The sequence below is a fragment of the Benincasa hispida genome, chromosome 6 (genome assembly GCF_027475165.1).
Source record: "Benincasa hispida cultivar pf3 chromosome 6, pf3_genome.v1.1, whole genome shotgun sequence".
Classification (NCBI taxonomy): Eukaryota; Viridiplantae; Streptophyta; class Magnoliopsida; order Cucurbitales; family Cucurbitaceae; genus Benincasa; species Benincasa hispida.
Genome location: NC_143483.1, coordinates 23,763,478 through 23,780,823, shown reverse-complemented (window position 1 = coordinate 23,780,823; position 17,346 = coordinate 23,763,478). Strand labels below are relative to the sequence as shown.

Genomic DNA, 17,346 nt, shown 5'->3' with positions numbered 1-17,346 from the left:
TTCACAAAATATTCATATTTTAAAGTTGCACTTATATTTCGTAATCTACTAAAATTTTCCATAAACTTAATAATTATCCATTTTTGTCTCACGGAAAAAGAAAAACAATTCACATCAAAGAAAAACAAAAAACAAAACACATAATAAAAGTGACCCAGCCGCGTAATCAAAAAAGGGAAATTTTGGGTTGGCGCCAAACTTCTTCCCCGTAATCGTCCTCAGCGACTGCGCGCGAAAACCCTGAAAATGTTTTCCTCCTCCCGCCATTTGCCCTTCATTTATCTTCAACCTTCTTCCTCATTTCCACTCCATCCCATTCCTACGCCCCGAAGAATCCCTTTCCTCCTTTTCTTCAATTTCCCCCCACATGGATCTCCAGAACATTGCCAGGAAGCTCGATCTTGTCGATTCTGAAACCCTCATCCGAAAAGCCGGGGAGTTTCGTCGCCTCTCCGATCTCCATTTCAATTCTTCCGTTATTGGCGTTGTAAGCTTTCGTCTTTTTCATTTCTTCTGTGATCGGTTCTTGTTCAAGTTTGCATTTAATTTGACCCTCGTTCTCGGTTTTGGTTTTCAGGGTGAGGTTTGCAAGGCCATAATCTGTTTGGAAATCGCCGCTACAAGGTAGGGTCTAATTTGAATGTGTGATTGAACTTTGTTTCATTTGGATTTCTAATTTGTAATTCCACTGGTATTTGGATTTTGATGAAAATTGAGGCATTTTATCGCAGATTAGGGATTTTATTTGATAGATCCAGTGCAATCAAGTTAACTGGGATGTCGGAAAAAGCGTACACCAGATCTTTCAATTTGTTGCAGAATGGTCTTGGTTTCAAGTGCGTTTTTCGTACTCTACATTTCTGTTTTTGTGACTCTTTATTTATATTTGCGTATCTTTATTGAACTCCTCTGATGTTGCAGAAGTAGGCTCGATATCAGAGAATTGGCAGTGCAGTTTGGGTGCGTTAGGCTTGTTACTTCAGTCCAGAAGGGCTTATCTCTGTAAGATCTCTTTAATTGAAACTTTTCATTTCAGTTTCTTTCACATTTCTTCTCAAATCTTATTTTTATCGGAATTATGAAGTATGCATAAAGCAGTATTCTTGCTCATATGTTTATCAATGGCAATGGATTTTTGTCGCCTCTATCAATTATGTTGATCTGTAATCTAAAATGTCTTTTAAAAATTGATCAGCTCATATCATGACATTTAGTTTTATTTGTTTTAGATACAAGGATCGGTTTGTTGCGTCATTGCCAGCTTCTCGACGAGCTAATGCTGACTTCTCCCGATCAGTATTTACGGCTGCAGCCTTTTACTTGTGTGCAAAAAAGCACAAGGTACCTCATCATACATCCATTTCTTTTTCAGTTTGCCAACATGGATATATGCTTATCCATCAATTCCTACTGGAAATGCTTTGTTCATAACAGCTCAAGGTTGACAAAGTTAAGCTCATTGAACTCAGTGGCACATCTGAATCCGAATTTTCATGTGTAAGGAGCTTATTCCTTTCTGTTAATTTGTGTATAGAAATTGAGACAATTATTAACCAATTGTTGAAACTTCAGGTTGCTACTTCTATGAAGGACTTATGCTTTGATGTGTTTGGGATTTCAAGTGAAAAGAAAGATCCCAGGGATGCCAAAGGGAACAGAGGTATGTGTCTCTCATGGCCTTTATTTTCCCCATTTTCCCACTTTGTTGGCTTATCTTATTTATGGATTTTGCTCTCTTAATGATTGGATTGCAACAGACCTGTTGGATGCATTGCCAGAGAAAAGGAAACTCGAGGATGGTGGCTATTTATCTGATGATGGTGAAGAGGTATCAAGTAGCTGCATCCCCATTACTAGAATTTCATGAAAGAACTCTATTAGTTGTTCATGTTCCCATTTTTCATATTCAAAGTTGCCATGCTTAGCATTTTTGCCGAAATTGAGAGTGTCATGACGAGTTGTTTTTCAATACCATGTTTCAAGCCTTTACTGTTGTTTCTAAATGTTCTTTGCCTCAATGTTTTTTCTTTTTCAATTCATGCTTAATATAGCCTTGCATCTTGTATTGACTATTAATGTGCCATTCATTTCTAGTTTCCAACCTCGAAACGACGAAAACCAATGGCTGAAGATGCATATAATAAGTGGAAATCCTCTGTCATTGCTTCCAATAATCTGAACAAGAGAAAAGGTCTTTTAAAAGTGTTTCATTTTCTTTTGTTCAACTTTCTGGTTTCGATGTTAACTAAAAAGTAGTTCGTTAACATGGCATCTAACTGTTATTATACTATTTTTTTCAGTTCTTGGCAAGCGAACCAGACAAAGTTCCCTTGACTTTTTTAAGGAAATTAAAGAAACGGATGTTAAATAGGAGATGATCAAATCTTTGTGTGCCACATTAGAGAGGATTTTCACTAAGGGAGAGAAGTGGATGGTTGAACCCCTTTTTCTATCAGATCGATTTCCCTAAGTTGAGCATTTGAGCTTCTGGATAAGGAGGATAACATTTATAAAGTGTATTTTTTTTTTTATTAATAATTAACTTGTTTATACTTCCTGAACCAAGTTATAGAAATTGTAATTAGTGTTACTATTCATTTTACAAACAGAAGTTGAAGATATTGTTCAATTTTTAATATCAATGTTGAATCCTCTTACTTATAGATACATCTATATATATGTACAAAAATTTTAATCTTGAATAAAAATAAAGTATTTATTTAAGATACAATAACAGGAATAAAAGGGAAAAGGAGTAATTTCAACTGCCAGACTACGAGTCATATGATAGGTTTTCTGTCAATTATGAGTTATATAATTTGATTGAGTCTTTCCATAAGTAAAAAAGGCAGGAGAGAAGCTGATAAGTGTCATTTGTCCAAAATGCAAGGCAGAAATATACATTCAAGTTTCAATTATCGGAAACTTTCAGTACTTGCCATAATTTTTCCTCCATAAACAACATCATTCTTTGTTGTGTGCCAATCGGTTAATAGGAGTTGTGGATGAAAAAGTAAATACTTGTTTGGCTAAGTGTGGAGATTAATCTATAGGGTAGATATCAAGTAGTAAGTTTATTGGTCATAAAGTCATAATGTCAAAGTATTGCAGATTGATCGAAGGGTTGGTAGTAAAACCATAATCCCTAAGTATAGAGGTTGATTCATAGGGATGACCATAGAGCTTGAGGAGGTGGACCCTATGAAGGTAAAAATTATGTATAAGTGGGGTACTTTGGCACATACTTGGGTCACTAGTGATAGTGAAATAAATCCAACAATTTACAATAGTTAGTAACAATTTGACTCATGACCGCAAATAACCTTTACGAAATTCATTTATATATTTGAGGACTCGTGACATTTGAGGTACATTGAAATTCGTCCTAAATTCTTTATTTCTCTAGCTCTCTAGACGATAACTGACTTGATCGTTTAGAGAGTTGGTAGCCAAGCACCACACCTCTATGAGTTTTTCTTACTTTTATGTAGGGCGGTTGTTCGTTTTCTCTTGAAAATTATAAATTCACGTTGGTACCAAATTTTGGTATCAACAAGAGCATTGAATTTATAAAGTTAGAGATCTTTTTAGGATTCTTCCAAATACTCACAAATATTAAATTCAACAAATGATTCTAACCAAAAATTTAGTTAGAATGATGAATAACTCTTTAAATCAAACTTAGAATCTATGATGGTCGCTCTTCGATTTCAAGATGACTCACTCCATAATTAGAATGATCAAAGCTAATCCAATGAATTAGTTTAACTTCAAACCGAAAGAAAAATTTGAAAATAAAACAATACTAAGAGGTTTATTTTATTATTATTATTATTATTATTTTAAAAAAGAGAGTTTTCTTATGACATTAATTTGAGTTTAAAAGCACTACAAGCCTTAAAATAGGCTGAAAGGACATTCAAAGAACTAAAAGACTAAAAACTGTCAAAACTAATAAATGTAAATCGAAGAAAACTAGGCCTAGGGAATTAAAAGTGTGTTTGGAATATATTTTCAAGTGATTAATTTAAAAATATAAGTCGTTTTGGAAAACAAAAATCAAGCGTTTAGCAATACTCAAAATAGATTTTGAAAAAATGAGTACATAAAATAAGTTGGTTTAGAATAAACACTTGAAGCCAACTTTTAGAAAAATGAATTTTGAGCACAATGGGTAATATCTCTTTAATTTGAGAAACTTCGGCCACAACTTTCGACAATCATCGCCCCCTGACCTCTGACCACCATCCGATGACCATTGTAGGTCACCTTCTACCACCCCACCGATAACCGCCACGAGCTAACCTTCAAACATCATCTCTAGCGACCCCAGGTCAACTCTAGCCACCACTATCGTCAGAAAAATTCTTTATAGTAGTTTGACATTAATAAAAACACTTTTATTATATAACACACTAAATATAGAAACACTAAAAATAGTTACCAAACACATGTGTGTTTTCATTTTTTAATGAGTTTTTATTTAAAATGTTTAAATGAAAATGAAATTTTGAAAAATATTTTTTTAAAGTAATTTCAAACATACCCTAAAAACAACTAAATTACACAACTCTCAAGAGGTACAATATGGACAAACAACTATTCATACTTTGTGCACTGTTTTTTGTGTGAAACCAGAACCATGCTTTCCCTATTTAATTGTTGAGATTAGTAAAATGAGAGATTTAATATTTAAGTAAAGTGCAATTGTAGGAAAATGAGTAAAGGGTAAGGAAATGAAGAAGGAAAATGCTTAAATATTGGAAACTTGACTCTAGGGTATTTATAAGTTAGCCTAACAAGAAGAAATTTTGGCTAAGTATTGGCCATGAAAAGGGTGGCTAAGCCTCGAGTAAACACTAGGCATTAGGTAAGCATCGAGTAAAATCCATGCATGATCGAGGAAAGGATCGTGCATCGAGTATTGATTGAGGAAAGGATCATGCATCGAGTATGCGTGAGCGAGGAAGAGATAAGACATCGAGTTTACCATCGAGTAAAGGTTATCGTGCATCGGGTAAAGGACATCATGCATCGAGTAAAGGCCGTCGTGCATTAAGTAAGGGCCAAGCACGAGCGAGGAAGTGTCGGTTATTTTTTAAATTTTGAGAAATTTAGGGATTTGAATGAAATTTTGAGAAATTTGGCAACTATTAGTTCCATTTAAACCATAAATTGTAAAAAGAATTAGGAAAAAAAAGAAGAAAATTCAAGAAGGATAAGATAGAAATGGGTTTTGATAAAATTTGAGAAATTCAAGGAATTGGGCTGTTAATTTGTGATTTGAAGGACAGGAGGTGTGAGATGTATCAACTAGGTGTTGAAACTGATCGAAATTAGGAGCTGCCAGCTGGAAATTGAAGGTGAAATGGTAAAAGTTGAGGTTCTCGGCCTATAAAAGGGGAAGAGGGGAAATGAGTTGAAACAGGCTTAATTGGAGCAATTTATTCCTCGAGGGAAAAGTAAGTTAAACCTATGGGGAGTTATTAGGCAAGAAATTGGGAGAGTTTCGTAAAGAAATTGTGACAGAACGAGCAAGAAAACAGAGGACCACACTGTTGATCGGAGATCACGCGAAATTGTGGTGTTGTGCAACTTTTGAGTAAATTCGTGGACTTGAAGAATGATTTAAGGCTCCAAATTCAAAGGTAAGATACTTATAGGGTTCATTGGGAATTATGTGGTTTTTAATTCAATTATTTTAAACTGGAATTGAAGAAATTAAAGTATGAAATTTCTTGCTGAAAAATATGTACCAGTGAGAAGTTTGGTCGATTTCAAGTGTTTTGGGGCAAATCAGACATTCAAACTTTAAAGTAAGATAGTTTAGATGACGAGTAAGGGAATTGTATTGGTTAATTAGAGTGGGTATGGTTGAATTAAGAGAATTTGGTCGTCGGAGGGGCTGGCCGAAAACTTGGAAATTTTGGGCTATAAGTTGGAGAAAGAGTCAACTTATTAGGTTTGACTTCTATCTATCATCTTTGGTCTGTCGTTAAAAGCCGAAAAATTTAAATTAAGTTAATTAAGGTGTTTCTAAACATAATTAGGAGTCCAATTGGTATTAATATGATGCTTCAAATATGCCATTAGAAGAAATTGGGATCCTAAATTAATTTTGAAGTTGATTAAGAGGTTAATTTAAAGCAAACCCTAATTAGAGTTAATAGGAAAATTAAGCAAAATTGAACAAAATTAATATAACTAAGGTGTTTCCAACCTTAATTTAAGTTCTAATGGATATCAATAAAATGTTTTAATCTTGGGATTGAATTAGTTGGAATCTTAAGTTAATTTTAAGATAATTTGAGTATGAAAGTGTAAAGTAAAACCCTAAAATTGAATGGTATTAGGGTTTAAGAAAAATTAAGTCCATTTAAGCTTAATTTTAGTTATAATTAAGATAATTTGAGCTTAAATTGGAGTAATTTTGAAAATAATGATCAAGAGGATTTAACTAGGGGTAAATCCGAAATGATGGGAATTAATTTCCATTAAAAATCAAATTAGGACTTTGGGGAACTCTAAGCACAATTGATTGGTTTGTGACTATGTGGAGAATAATTAGGAAAGTATTAACTAAATTTCAGGATTTATAAAATAAAAAAAATCCATGGGACGGGGAGTTCGAAAGGAAAGCAAATTGACGGTGAGTGGTTTATATTTTGAATGTTTGGATATATTATATATTTGTACCAGTTTGGTAAACTTGGTATGATCTGAAAATATGTTTTCTTGGATAATAATAATTATTCTTTTATTTGGATGACTGCTTTCTTTGTGAGTCTTGGTTTGGATGTTTGTTCCTATTGGTTTGATTGGATACTGGAAATTGTTTCATCAAATCGATTTATGGTGATTTGCTACGTAATTGGAGGATTATGTGATCATGCCAACTTCGTCGCATTTATTAGATTGAATGTATATATTCGATGGTCGTATATACAATATTGCATTCCCAAAAATGTTTTGAAAGCAAATAATATTTTAGTTCGAACTTACCACTCACTGAACACTCTTGCTCACGTTTTCTAAATGCTTTTCTAAATTCCCCCTCCCCAGGTATTAGAAAGAGGGCGATGGATTTTGCTTAGAACCAGTTGACGGAGAGATTGCGGAAATCATCCCATCTCGACGGCTGTATTAGAAGGGTTCAGACGTGGTAGCAGTGTAACCTTATAATTGATAAATGCTAATGTATTGTATAAAACACTTCTAACTGAAATAACTCAGTTATGATATGTAATAGGAAAAGAAAAAAGAAAAAAGAAAAAGAAATCTTAGACAGTAGAAGTTCCTAATATATGTAGTCCTCATAGGAGTTTATCTAATTTCTAGAGCAAGAAAGAGAATCCTATGCAATTTCTATCATAGAAATCGATAGTTAAACAAATGTTCAATTTTATGCATGCACAACTACCAAATCGACTTAATTAATCTCTACAAAGGCCGACAATCAATTAAATCAAAATCAATCAAGTGTTCTAATTATTAATTAAGGTCGCAAAGACCATTCCCTAATTAAACTATATGCTCGCAATTCTACTGGATTCTTAGTGATCATATAGAATTAGAAAACATACGCATTAAGGATAAGGATTCAATCGTGTTGATTAAAAGTCAGGAAAAGCTATATTCAATTAACTAATTTATTTTTCGAATCTGGATTAAACATGCAATACCAAAATTCAAGGACAACCTATGAATCTCAAACATACACATTGAACCATTGCTACTGGGGTAAAATCAAGCATAGACGAACTATGAGAAAACGTGCGAGCTCGAAATTAACTAGCGGAGATATATAATCATGATATGGTTGTCAGTCCAACACACAAATGCAAATTTAAATTCATTAAAATTCAAAGAAGAACATAGAATTATAGAACATCACAATTTAATTACATGAAACTCAAGAAAGTAGACATAGGGCTTTTGCTCAAAGAAAATTAGATAGAAGTTACCTCTTAATTCATAGACAAATTCGAGATACACATTCGATCCATTGATTACAACAAAAAACAAAGAGAAAAACTAACTTAAAGTATAACAACCCAAATTTGTATGCATACACTATAGGAAATTAAATGTCAAATGTTAAGCCGGACGAAATTTTATTTAAGGGGGTAATACCCTATCCTAATTTAGAATGCAGGAAAATAAATAAAATATATAAATTTAATAGGAAAATCGGGTGGAAATTTAGAATTGGAAAAAAATAAGAAATTTATTAATTATCCAAAAAATAATGAATAGGGGGCGAATCAGGAAGGATTAATTAGAAGTTGGACGTTAGCTGATTCAGGAGACGAAAGGGCAGTAGATAACTTTTTGTTTGGGTACTGCTCATTGGAAGAATTGGAGATGAATTAATTGCCCATATACTCTTAAAATTTAAAAGAGTTAAAAAGGGGAAGTGAAATCCACAAGTAGTGAAGGCAACCCACGCGTGAAAATTAGCGAGATTGGGGAGAAAATTGGAGAGAGCGAGAGCGATAGCAACGAGAGCCAAACCAGCGAGAGCGAGAGTCACGAGAGCCAAACCAGTGAGAAAGCTGGAGAGAGTGAGATTTGGACAGAAGTGTGGATTATGTATTGAATTTGGCCACGCTCTTATAAATTATACATGGAGAACCCTAAAATGGAATACAAACAAAGGTGGATGATGTAAGGGCAAACGTTAGCCAAAATTAGATGTCTTATTAAGAAAAATTCTTAAACTTAAGTAATTTTAAAGAAGCCATGTGTAGGATGAGTTATCACAGAGAAGAGCTAGAAATGACTATAAATAGGAGGCTTTAGGCTGGAAGTTAAACAGATTCTCAAACAAAACTCAGTAGTAAAAATCGTGTGAAAAGGGTATAGTAATTCTGTTAGTTAGAAGGAGGAAATGCAAGGGAGGTGCTGCCTAAATTTTCTTCTAATTTAAGAGGGAAAGCTCTACTGATTAAACCATAGAGAATAATAAGAAATAACTAGGATCGCAGTCAAGGTAAGTAGTTTATCTCACCCTCTCTTTAAGTGTTTCATGGTAGTGTACCTTTAATATGTTGCATAATTATGTTATTGTTATGTTGCATTACATGTTTAAAATACGTTTATCGACAAGGGACCCCATGCATTATGTTTGTTCATAAGATTAAATTTTGATTAGATAAAGGTTATGCTTCTAGGGCTAGCAGGGCATGTATGGTTGCTGTCAAGATTATGCTAGGGACTAACAGGATATGTATGGTTATACCCCTCTAGTCCAATCTTACGTTTATGTTAATGGTTGATATTGGATGCGACTCTGGCCCTACTGACTGCATAACCCGCTAATCACTGGGTATATTATATATCATTCTATTTTTACAGACTTTGTAGGTAAGGACACAGCGTAGGTGGCAGAACTGGACGTCGCTCAAATGGCCCACCATCAAACTCACTATTATATGGATATGCATTTTTGTATCACTATGTTGATGTTTTATGGATCCCGGTGTTTGTAAAATAAATTTTTTCTTATATAGTTTTCTACCTAATTAATAAAATCTTAGATATGTTCTTTTGAGATTTTTACCAAAACTATCTCATGATAGAAAAGTCTAAGTATGCATGTCGTAGCAGTCGGACTATAATATGTAAGGATCCGGTCGTTACATAAAGACACTATATTTTGAAGGGAAAGGAAGAATAATGAAGGTTAACTTCAACCTCCATTAGTTCAGCCTCCAAATTCAACATGTTTTGACCTAAAGACGAAGAGAGGTATTTATAGAAATCATCGCAACATCGCAACGCTAGAAAGAGCGTTGCAACGTTGCACATTCTGCCTTATAGCATCAAGCGAGCATCAAGCAAGCGTTGCAACACTGCATAGCGTCAGACAAGCGTTAGGCTAGCGTTACAACTCTATGATAGTGGCATTTTTGTAATTTTTGCTCTTTTAAAGTCTGGATGCTCAAATCACCTCTAAAATGCTTCAAATTAACCCTGTTCTTCACCAAATCACCAATTCTACCTCTTGGTTTCTCAGCCTACAAAATAAAACAATAAATACATAAAATCAAATAATGATCTCAAATTAAACAAGGAAATATAACTTTTTTTAGAGCTATCAAACACCCCCAACTTAACTCTTGCTTTCTCGAGCAAGGTAGAAGCACACAATCAAATATAATTTAAAACAACCAAAGATATGTTAGCTCTAGTTGCAAAGTTATTACTCCAATCTCAACAATCAATTAGAATAATGTTTGTAATCAAGAACGAAAATCAATTATGATCAATCAATGAAGCACAAGTTTAAGAATGATTTTTAATCTATTTATGCATTAGTGAGCCTAGAGTTTTGCTAATTAAGCTTGCACAGCCTAAAATTATTTTAAAAGATCTTCATCCCGTTTTTCCTAAATTGGCTCGGTCATCAACCTCGACATACCAAACTTGCAAAGGAAGAGCAACACTAAGACAAGGGTGCCTAAACACACATGCACAAAAACACAAATGACAATTATTTTACCTAGAGGACTAGCTTTCACACCCCACCGCGGGGAACCTATCCACTTTTTTCTCACGAGGCCCTAACTAGGCACGACAGAGGTAGCTATTGCCTTGTTATTTTTTATTAGTATTATTTTTTTACCGTCTTTTTCATTTTTCTTTTAGAATTGCAACTAATTTGCTTTTTTTTTTTTTTTTCTTTTTTCTTTTCTTTTATACACAATAGGCTCTATGTTATCCACTTTGTCTAATTTTGCTCTACAATAAGTAAGGTTACTCCTAAGTCAAAGGTGGACTTTTCGATGTGACAATAGAAATACAAATCAGATAACTCAATTCTAAGCACGTAATACTTAATTTTGCAAAAACAATGACTTAAAGATGCATGAGAGATAAGAAATTTTTAAAATTGGGCTAAAATCATTATCATGCTTTCCTAACGTTCTTTCATGCAAATATTCAAGCATGTGAAAGCAATATTAAAAAAGGGTGTTTTCAAATTAGCGCACTTTGTTTGAACAGTTTTCATCAAAATCGATGTAACGACCCGACTTTTCAAGATCCTTAACTGATGTCATTACTACCATGAATGGAGTTTTTGAAATAAGAAACTAGATGAAAAATTAAACTCAATACAAAGATTTTAAATAATTAAAGCGTTCATTGAAATTATCTAGAGATTATGAAACAAAGTTTAATTCGGGATCCCTAAAATGTTGATACAAGAACATTTAAAATAAAAAAAAATTACAAAAGTAAATAGCCCTCAATTTTTTAAAACATCTAAAAACATGACACTAAGCGGAAGCGACTCTCTAGTCCTGTATGACATTTTCAATAGACCTCCTCGTCAAGTGCCTAATACATTCTTGCCTTTACTTGTAAAATATTTTAAGAAAAGATTGAGTATTTAAAATACTCATTAAGTAATCACACAACCGGGGTCAAACACATGCAAATGTGATCTAAATGTTTTGAAACTGGTGGGACCTAAAACTTTACTTTGCGATCGTACATTCCATTTCCTTTCCCCTGGATGTGCATCAAATTCATACACATCAGCTCAATATACATCAATTTCATATACACTGAACCCTGAATTTGTGGGCTTGCATCAATATCATGCATGAGTGTGCATCAATTTCATACACAACAACTCAATGTACATAAATTTCATATATATTGAACCCTGAATCTGTGGGCATGCATCAATTTCATGCATGAGTGTGCATCAATATCATGCATACTAAAAACCAAGTACATCAATTTCATATAACTTAGAACTATTGGACTTACATCAATTTCATGCAGTCAATAACTATAGGATGGATTAAAATTTTGAACTTTATATATTTCGTGTAACATACACATATGCATGAGGTCCCACGTAATTTCATTTAAACTAATAATGTTGAGCGAGTAATTGATCATAAATGTCAATGATAAATTTTAAAATAAAACCGGTAAACATGTCATGTTCATCGTAACTTTAAATACATTTAATTGACAAAGCCAAAAAGATTAAATATGAATTTTGCCTGGCACTTAAGGCGATTCTAGTAGTAAAGCAACTTACCTTGAACTTGAGCCCAAATAAAACTCTATAAGCAATCAACCTCACCTATCAACTTCTAGGAATGCTTGTTGGAAAAAGAAAATAGAAGTTGTCTTTCTCAAACAACTAAATGTCTTTAGAAGTTTCTAAGAGGAACTTCTTTATTATAAAAAGCGGAGCAAGATGGTTGAAAAAAATGTGGAAATAATAAGGGACTTTTCTCTCTAATTGACATCCTTTTGAAATGAAGTGGATGGTTGTATTTATAGAGGAAAAATAAGTCTAATCCTAAATTATTTGGGATTTCATAATAAATTAATAGATATATTAGATTTCCTTTTTGAATATGACACTTTATCTAATTAGAAAATCTAGTTTTTAATTAAATTAGAAAATCAATAATTAAAGTAGTAAATAGATTAAATTTTCTTTTTGAATAAGAAATTTTCTCTAGTTAGAAAATCCACATTTTAATTCATTAGAAAATCCATAACTAAGTAGTAGATAGATTAGATTTACTTTCTGAATAAGATTTTTTTTTCCAATTAGAAAATCTGCATTTTAATTTATTAGAAAATCCATAATTGAAGTAATAGATAGATTAGATTTACTTTTTGAATATGACATTATCTAATTAATTCAAGAACCCATATTCTAATCAAAATTAGAAATTCCATAATCTAAGTAATTTAGAAATCCATATTCTAATTAAATCAGAAATTCTAAAATAAACCCCAATTCTATCGTTTGAATTAAATCCAAATTTCTCTTACCAATTCAATTTAAATTCATCATCTTCTTTAATTTGATTTTTAAAATCAAAATTAAAAAAACCATAACTCGAAACAATTTAAGATAATCACATTTAAAATTATTGAAATCTTAGGATGCTACCATCGATTTCACCGCTGCCCGTCATTCACTGACTATCAAACTCACAGGCTGAAATTACCTCTGCAATCGAGACTACCACACCGGAACACACCCCGAAACAAACATCGGATTCACCCATCGCAACAATTTTTCTCTCTCGCTGCTACATTCTTTTTTCTCTTTCGGCGTTATGCAGCTGCAACTTTCTATAATACCAAAGTCATCCACAATGAAACCCTAAAGAAGTGCACGGTTGATTTATTTACAAAAATGTTATTACGTGTAATTACTTAAATACCCATTAAATCGACTTTGCCACATGAGATTTTCATAGATATTTGCGACGAACGGGAGGAGAAAGAGATTGAAATTCCATCGGAGGAAATAGTGATGGAAGTATGCTGCGATATCTTAGGTAGAGGACAACTCTTGTTTTTTGTTTGAAGTGCAAGTTTTGTGACATATAACTTTTTGATTGGACTACTGGTTCATATTCTCGATGTATACTCCATAACTTTCGCGAGGTGTTACAAATGATGGCATCTGGGATGCATCACTACCTTCTAAAAAGAAGATAACATCTTCATCATCAACTATGTCAATTGGGGTAGTCGGGACCAATAGATTGTAGCAACATTTCATGTGTATACTAAACATATTTTGATCAATATTCAATTGTTGGTATATAATATTCACTAATTTAATGACTGTTATATCGTTTATGACCTTCAGATCTTTCATATGACCTTCAACATAATTGCTTCTCGACTAGTCCTATTCCCCACCTAATCGTACAAAATTGCAAAGTAGTGTTATTGATCTGTAATCGAAATAGCAAATTTTATCCAATCAAATTTTAAGAAATTGCCAAGTAATTGATAAGTGATCGTCCATCTACTTAAGTGTTTGCTTAGAATTGTATACCCGATCGGGTATATACTACTAAATGATCATTCAATATTATATACACGATCGTTTATATAATACTACATGATCGTGAAGTAGTATATAAAAGATCGTTTATATGATACTAAATGATCGTTTAAATGTTATATAAACGATTGTTCATAGAATACTACACACGTGTTTATATTATAATGAACGATCGCCTATGTATTGCTATACGATCGTTCATTCAATATTAAACGATCTGGGGGGACAAGAAATACTGTAGAATATCACTTACATTATCTCTGTTTCTGGATCTGACCAATGAATCTTACTCTATACTAAAAAACAATGAAATGAACAAAGATGAAAGCGATCGACAATGAAGAGTTGTACTAAAACTCTGAGAGAACAACCGAAGAACCTCGTAGTGAGTTTGAAGGAAAATAAATAAGTGAGAGTGACCTTCCATTCTTGATATCAATGTTATTGGTAGAATAATAGTTGGGAATAAATGCATTGGTGGAATGTTAGTGTAGCATTGAATGCATATTGAATGAAAAGTTGAAGAAATCGTTGATGGAAGGAGAAATGTAGCGCAGTTTGAATAGTTTTTTAAATGGGGGTAAAATTGAAATTTTACATGGGCAAATGTCAATCACAGATAAGTTTTTAGGAAGATATCATCTATAAAAAGGTTTTTGAGATTTGGGTCATTTTGTTAAATTTTTCGTCTTTTATATTGTTATATATTAGAACTTCTCCTCTTTATGTTGGTAATTTTTTTTTACAATTTCCTCCCGACATACTGTAATATTAAAAATTGTATTTTTTTAAATATAAATTTTATTACATTAAAAATAAAAAATGTTGGTTATGATGAGAGTGCTAGAGATGTGTTAACCTAGTTGAGATATCCTGGTATGCTTATCGATCCCATTTACCTTGTATATTTTTTTTCCAAAAAATAGAAAATGTGAAAATGATTAATAGTAATATACAAATGTAAATGATGAAATTGGAATTACTATTTTTTCCATCTACAATCATTCAAGAAACTGATAGATCATTTTCTCTTTGTAAATTGAAGCGTAATATCATTTTTCTTCTTTTGTTTTCAGAAATTACTATCTTCCAAGAACAACCAAAGAATCTCTATGAAGTAATAAATTGTGTTTTTTAAATAATCAATATTATGTTATTATATCACTTTTGTATCAATTTTATTTCACAAACTTTATTTAATTATATCATATGTATTATAATTTGGTACATCATTCTCTGTATAGTTTTAAATTTCATATCCATGATTTAAAATTTAAAATCAATTAAAAGTATATTCATTCAAGAATTTTATATCCCTTTAAAATTATGCCGAAAATATTTTCAACCTCATTCACCTTATTTGATATTCATTCAAAATTAACTTGAATATAATACAAACGTAGTTCTAATCCCTATTTTTTTAATTACTTCATTTCATTTCAAACATTAATTAATTAAACTCAATAAGAATTCAATCAAATATAAATTTTATCATAAAAAATTGTGTAAAAAATAAATCAAGCCACGTTTTTCATCTAGTAGAATTTCATAATAATCTTGAAAAAAAATGGTCTTATTATGCTCTTAATTTTTTTTTTGAATTTTATTTTAAACCAAAATATTATTTCAAACATTCACCCTAAAAACTTATTATATTTTAGATTTGCAATGCTTCTTCTTGATTTTAAAACTTCTTTCAAACAAATACTATTTTTTTTATGGGGTGATTTTTAGTTCCTTTGGTTTGGAAAATTCACATTATTGGTTGTATCTATTGTTTAGATTTCTAAAACAGTATGAACCAAAATTTAAAATATGCCTAAATCATATAGTATTGAATTTGTTATTCAGTCTTGTCTAAAATTCTAAAATCAATGAAGCTACCACACAACCTAAAGTCAAGATGAAAAAAATATTGGAGAAAATGTGACATCCCAATTTTTTTGTGTAATTTAAATTTGGTTATTTTGTAATATTTGATAACTATCTTGAATTTTGAGGTTAAATTGAATTAGTAAAAAGATGATTCAATTTAAAATTTTTGCTTTAGTGAAAGAATTTGGAATTTAAGTTCTTAATTAAGGAGAATTTGGGATTTGATTTCAATTTTAATTTAATTTGAAAAATTGAATTAAAATTGGAAAATTTAGAATTTGTTTTTAAGTAGAGAAGGAAATTGAAATATTTTATTTGGTTAAGAATTAAAGATTTTAAGAGATTTGGATTCCTAAAGAAATTTAAATTGGATTTGGGAATTTTTTTTCTTAAAAGGAAAAGGAATTAAGTTAAGTTTGAAATTATATATATTTGTGAGGTTAAAAAAAAATAGAAATTAATCTCTCTCCCTTGATGCATGTGCGACCCCCTTCCCCTTTTTTTCATTTCTGTTCATAAGTATTATTGGGTTGATACCCTAAATCTCGTAGGGTCCTATAGTTTGTAATTGTATTGTACAACTTTATTATTTATTTAATAGAAAATATAATGTTTTATTTCAAAATTAGTTGCATTAACCACAAATCAATAAACTAACATCAAAGGTCATCTTGTAGAGACATATGGGTGGATCATGTTTAAGTGATAACCTAAATGGTCTGTAGTAAATAGATAAGGTTGGATATATTATCCTGGTGACACTATGAGTATGACCCGCTTTGTAAGTGTTACAATTGTTGTAAAGTACTACAAATGATCTGATCCTGATCATTCATGTGGAGACATGTGAGCGGGGATATTCTATACAGGACCGCAGAACGTTTAGTCTCATTATATAACGTCGTTCATAATAAAACTTACATTTCACCAGTATGACCATAGGTAACATGATCTAAATCCTGAGTGAGTTGTGACCTATGAAAGCGGTTACTTGACTTGTATGGGCGAGGGTGGGTAGATCGCCGACTCGATAAGCCTACCATTTTGGGGATTCGTCTGATTGGGAAGCTGAGAATACAACTACACAATAAAGAATTCACCCATTCCCCAAGATCGGGTAAGTAGATAAATTGCTCCCTTAAGGGCTGATTCCGGGGTTTGAACAATGTGGCACCACACCCCTCTCCTGATTCGAGTGTTAGATCATAATTGGACTATGATTTATTGTTCATTAGAGGGATCAATAGTAATTAAGGAGTTAGATATAACTACATGGGTAAAACGATAATTTTGGCTCAATTGTACTTACGAGCAATTTGTGAAGGGTCGTCGTACTGTTGATTGATGGACATAGAAATATATCTGTAGTACGAAGAGTGTAGCTGTCGGTCTTTAGTGGAGTGCTCGTCAGTTAACAAATGGTGAATAATTTAAATTAAAAGGTTTAATTAATTATTCACGCTTCAAGCTATAGGTCCATAAAGTCTCTTTGGTAGCTCAATAGGACTAAATGAGAATCAATATTTTGATTAATTTGAATTGTTCAAATTAATTGAGGGAATTGATTATATATGATATAATTAAGTTAATTTAATTATATGTGATATAATTATTATAATGTATTT

At 32.0% G+C, this 17,346-nt stretch overlaps 1 protein-coding gene across 1 annotated transcript; it reads left to right on the top strand.

Moving 5' to 3' along the window:
- Positions 1-173: 173 nt before the first annotated feature.
- Positions 174-2,642, top strand: ORC6 (origin recognition complex protein 6). The gene is made up of 10 exons (XM_039034773.2): positions 174-487; positions 578-624; positions 732-836; positions 922-1,002; positions 1,230-1,341; positions 1,435-1,497; positions 1,573-1,660; positions 1,758-1,828; positions 2,095-2,191; positions 2,301-2,642. The coding sequence occupies exons 1-10, from the start codon at positions 368-370 to the stop codon at positions 2,369-2,371; spliced, it is 855 nt and encodes a 284-aa protein (XP_038890701.1). The 5' UTR covers positions 174-367; the 3' UTR covers positions 2,372-2,642.
- The last annotated feature ends 14,704 nt before the right edge of the window (positions 2,643-17,346 follow it).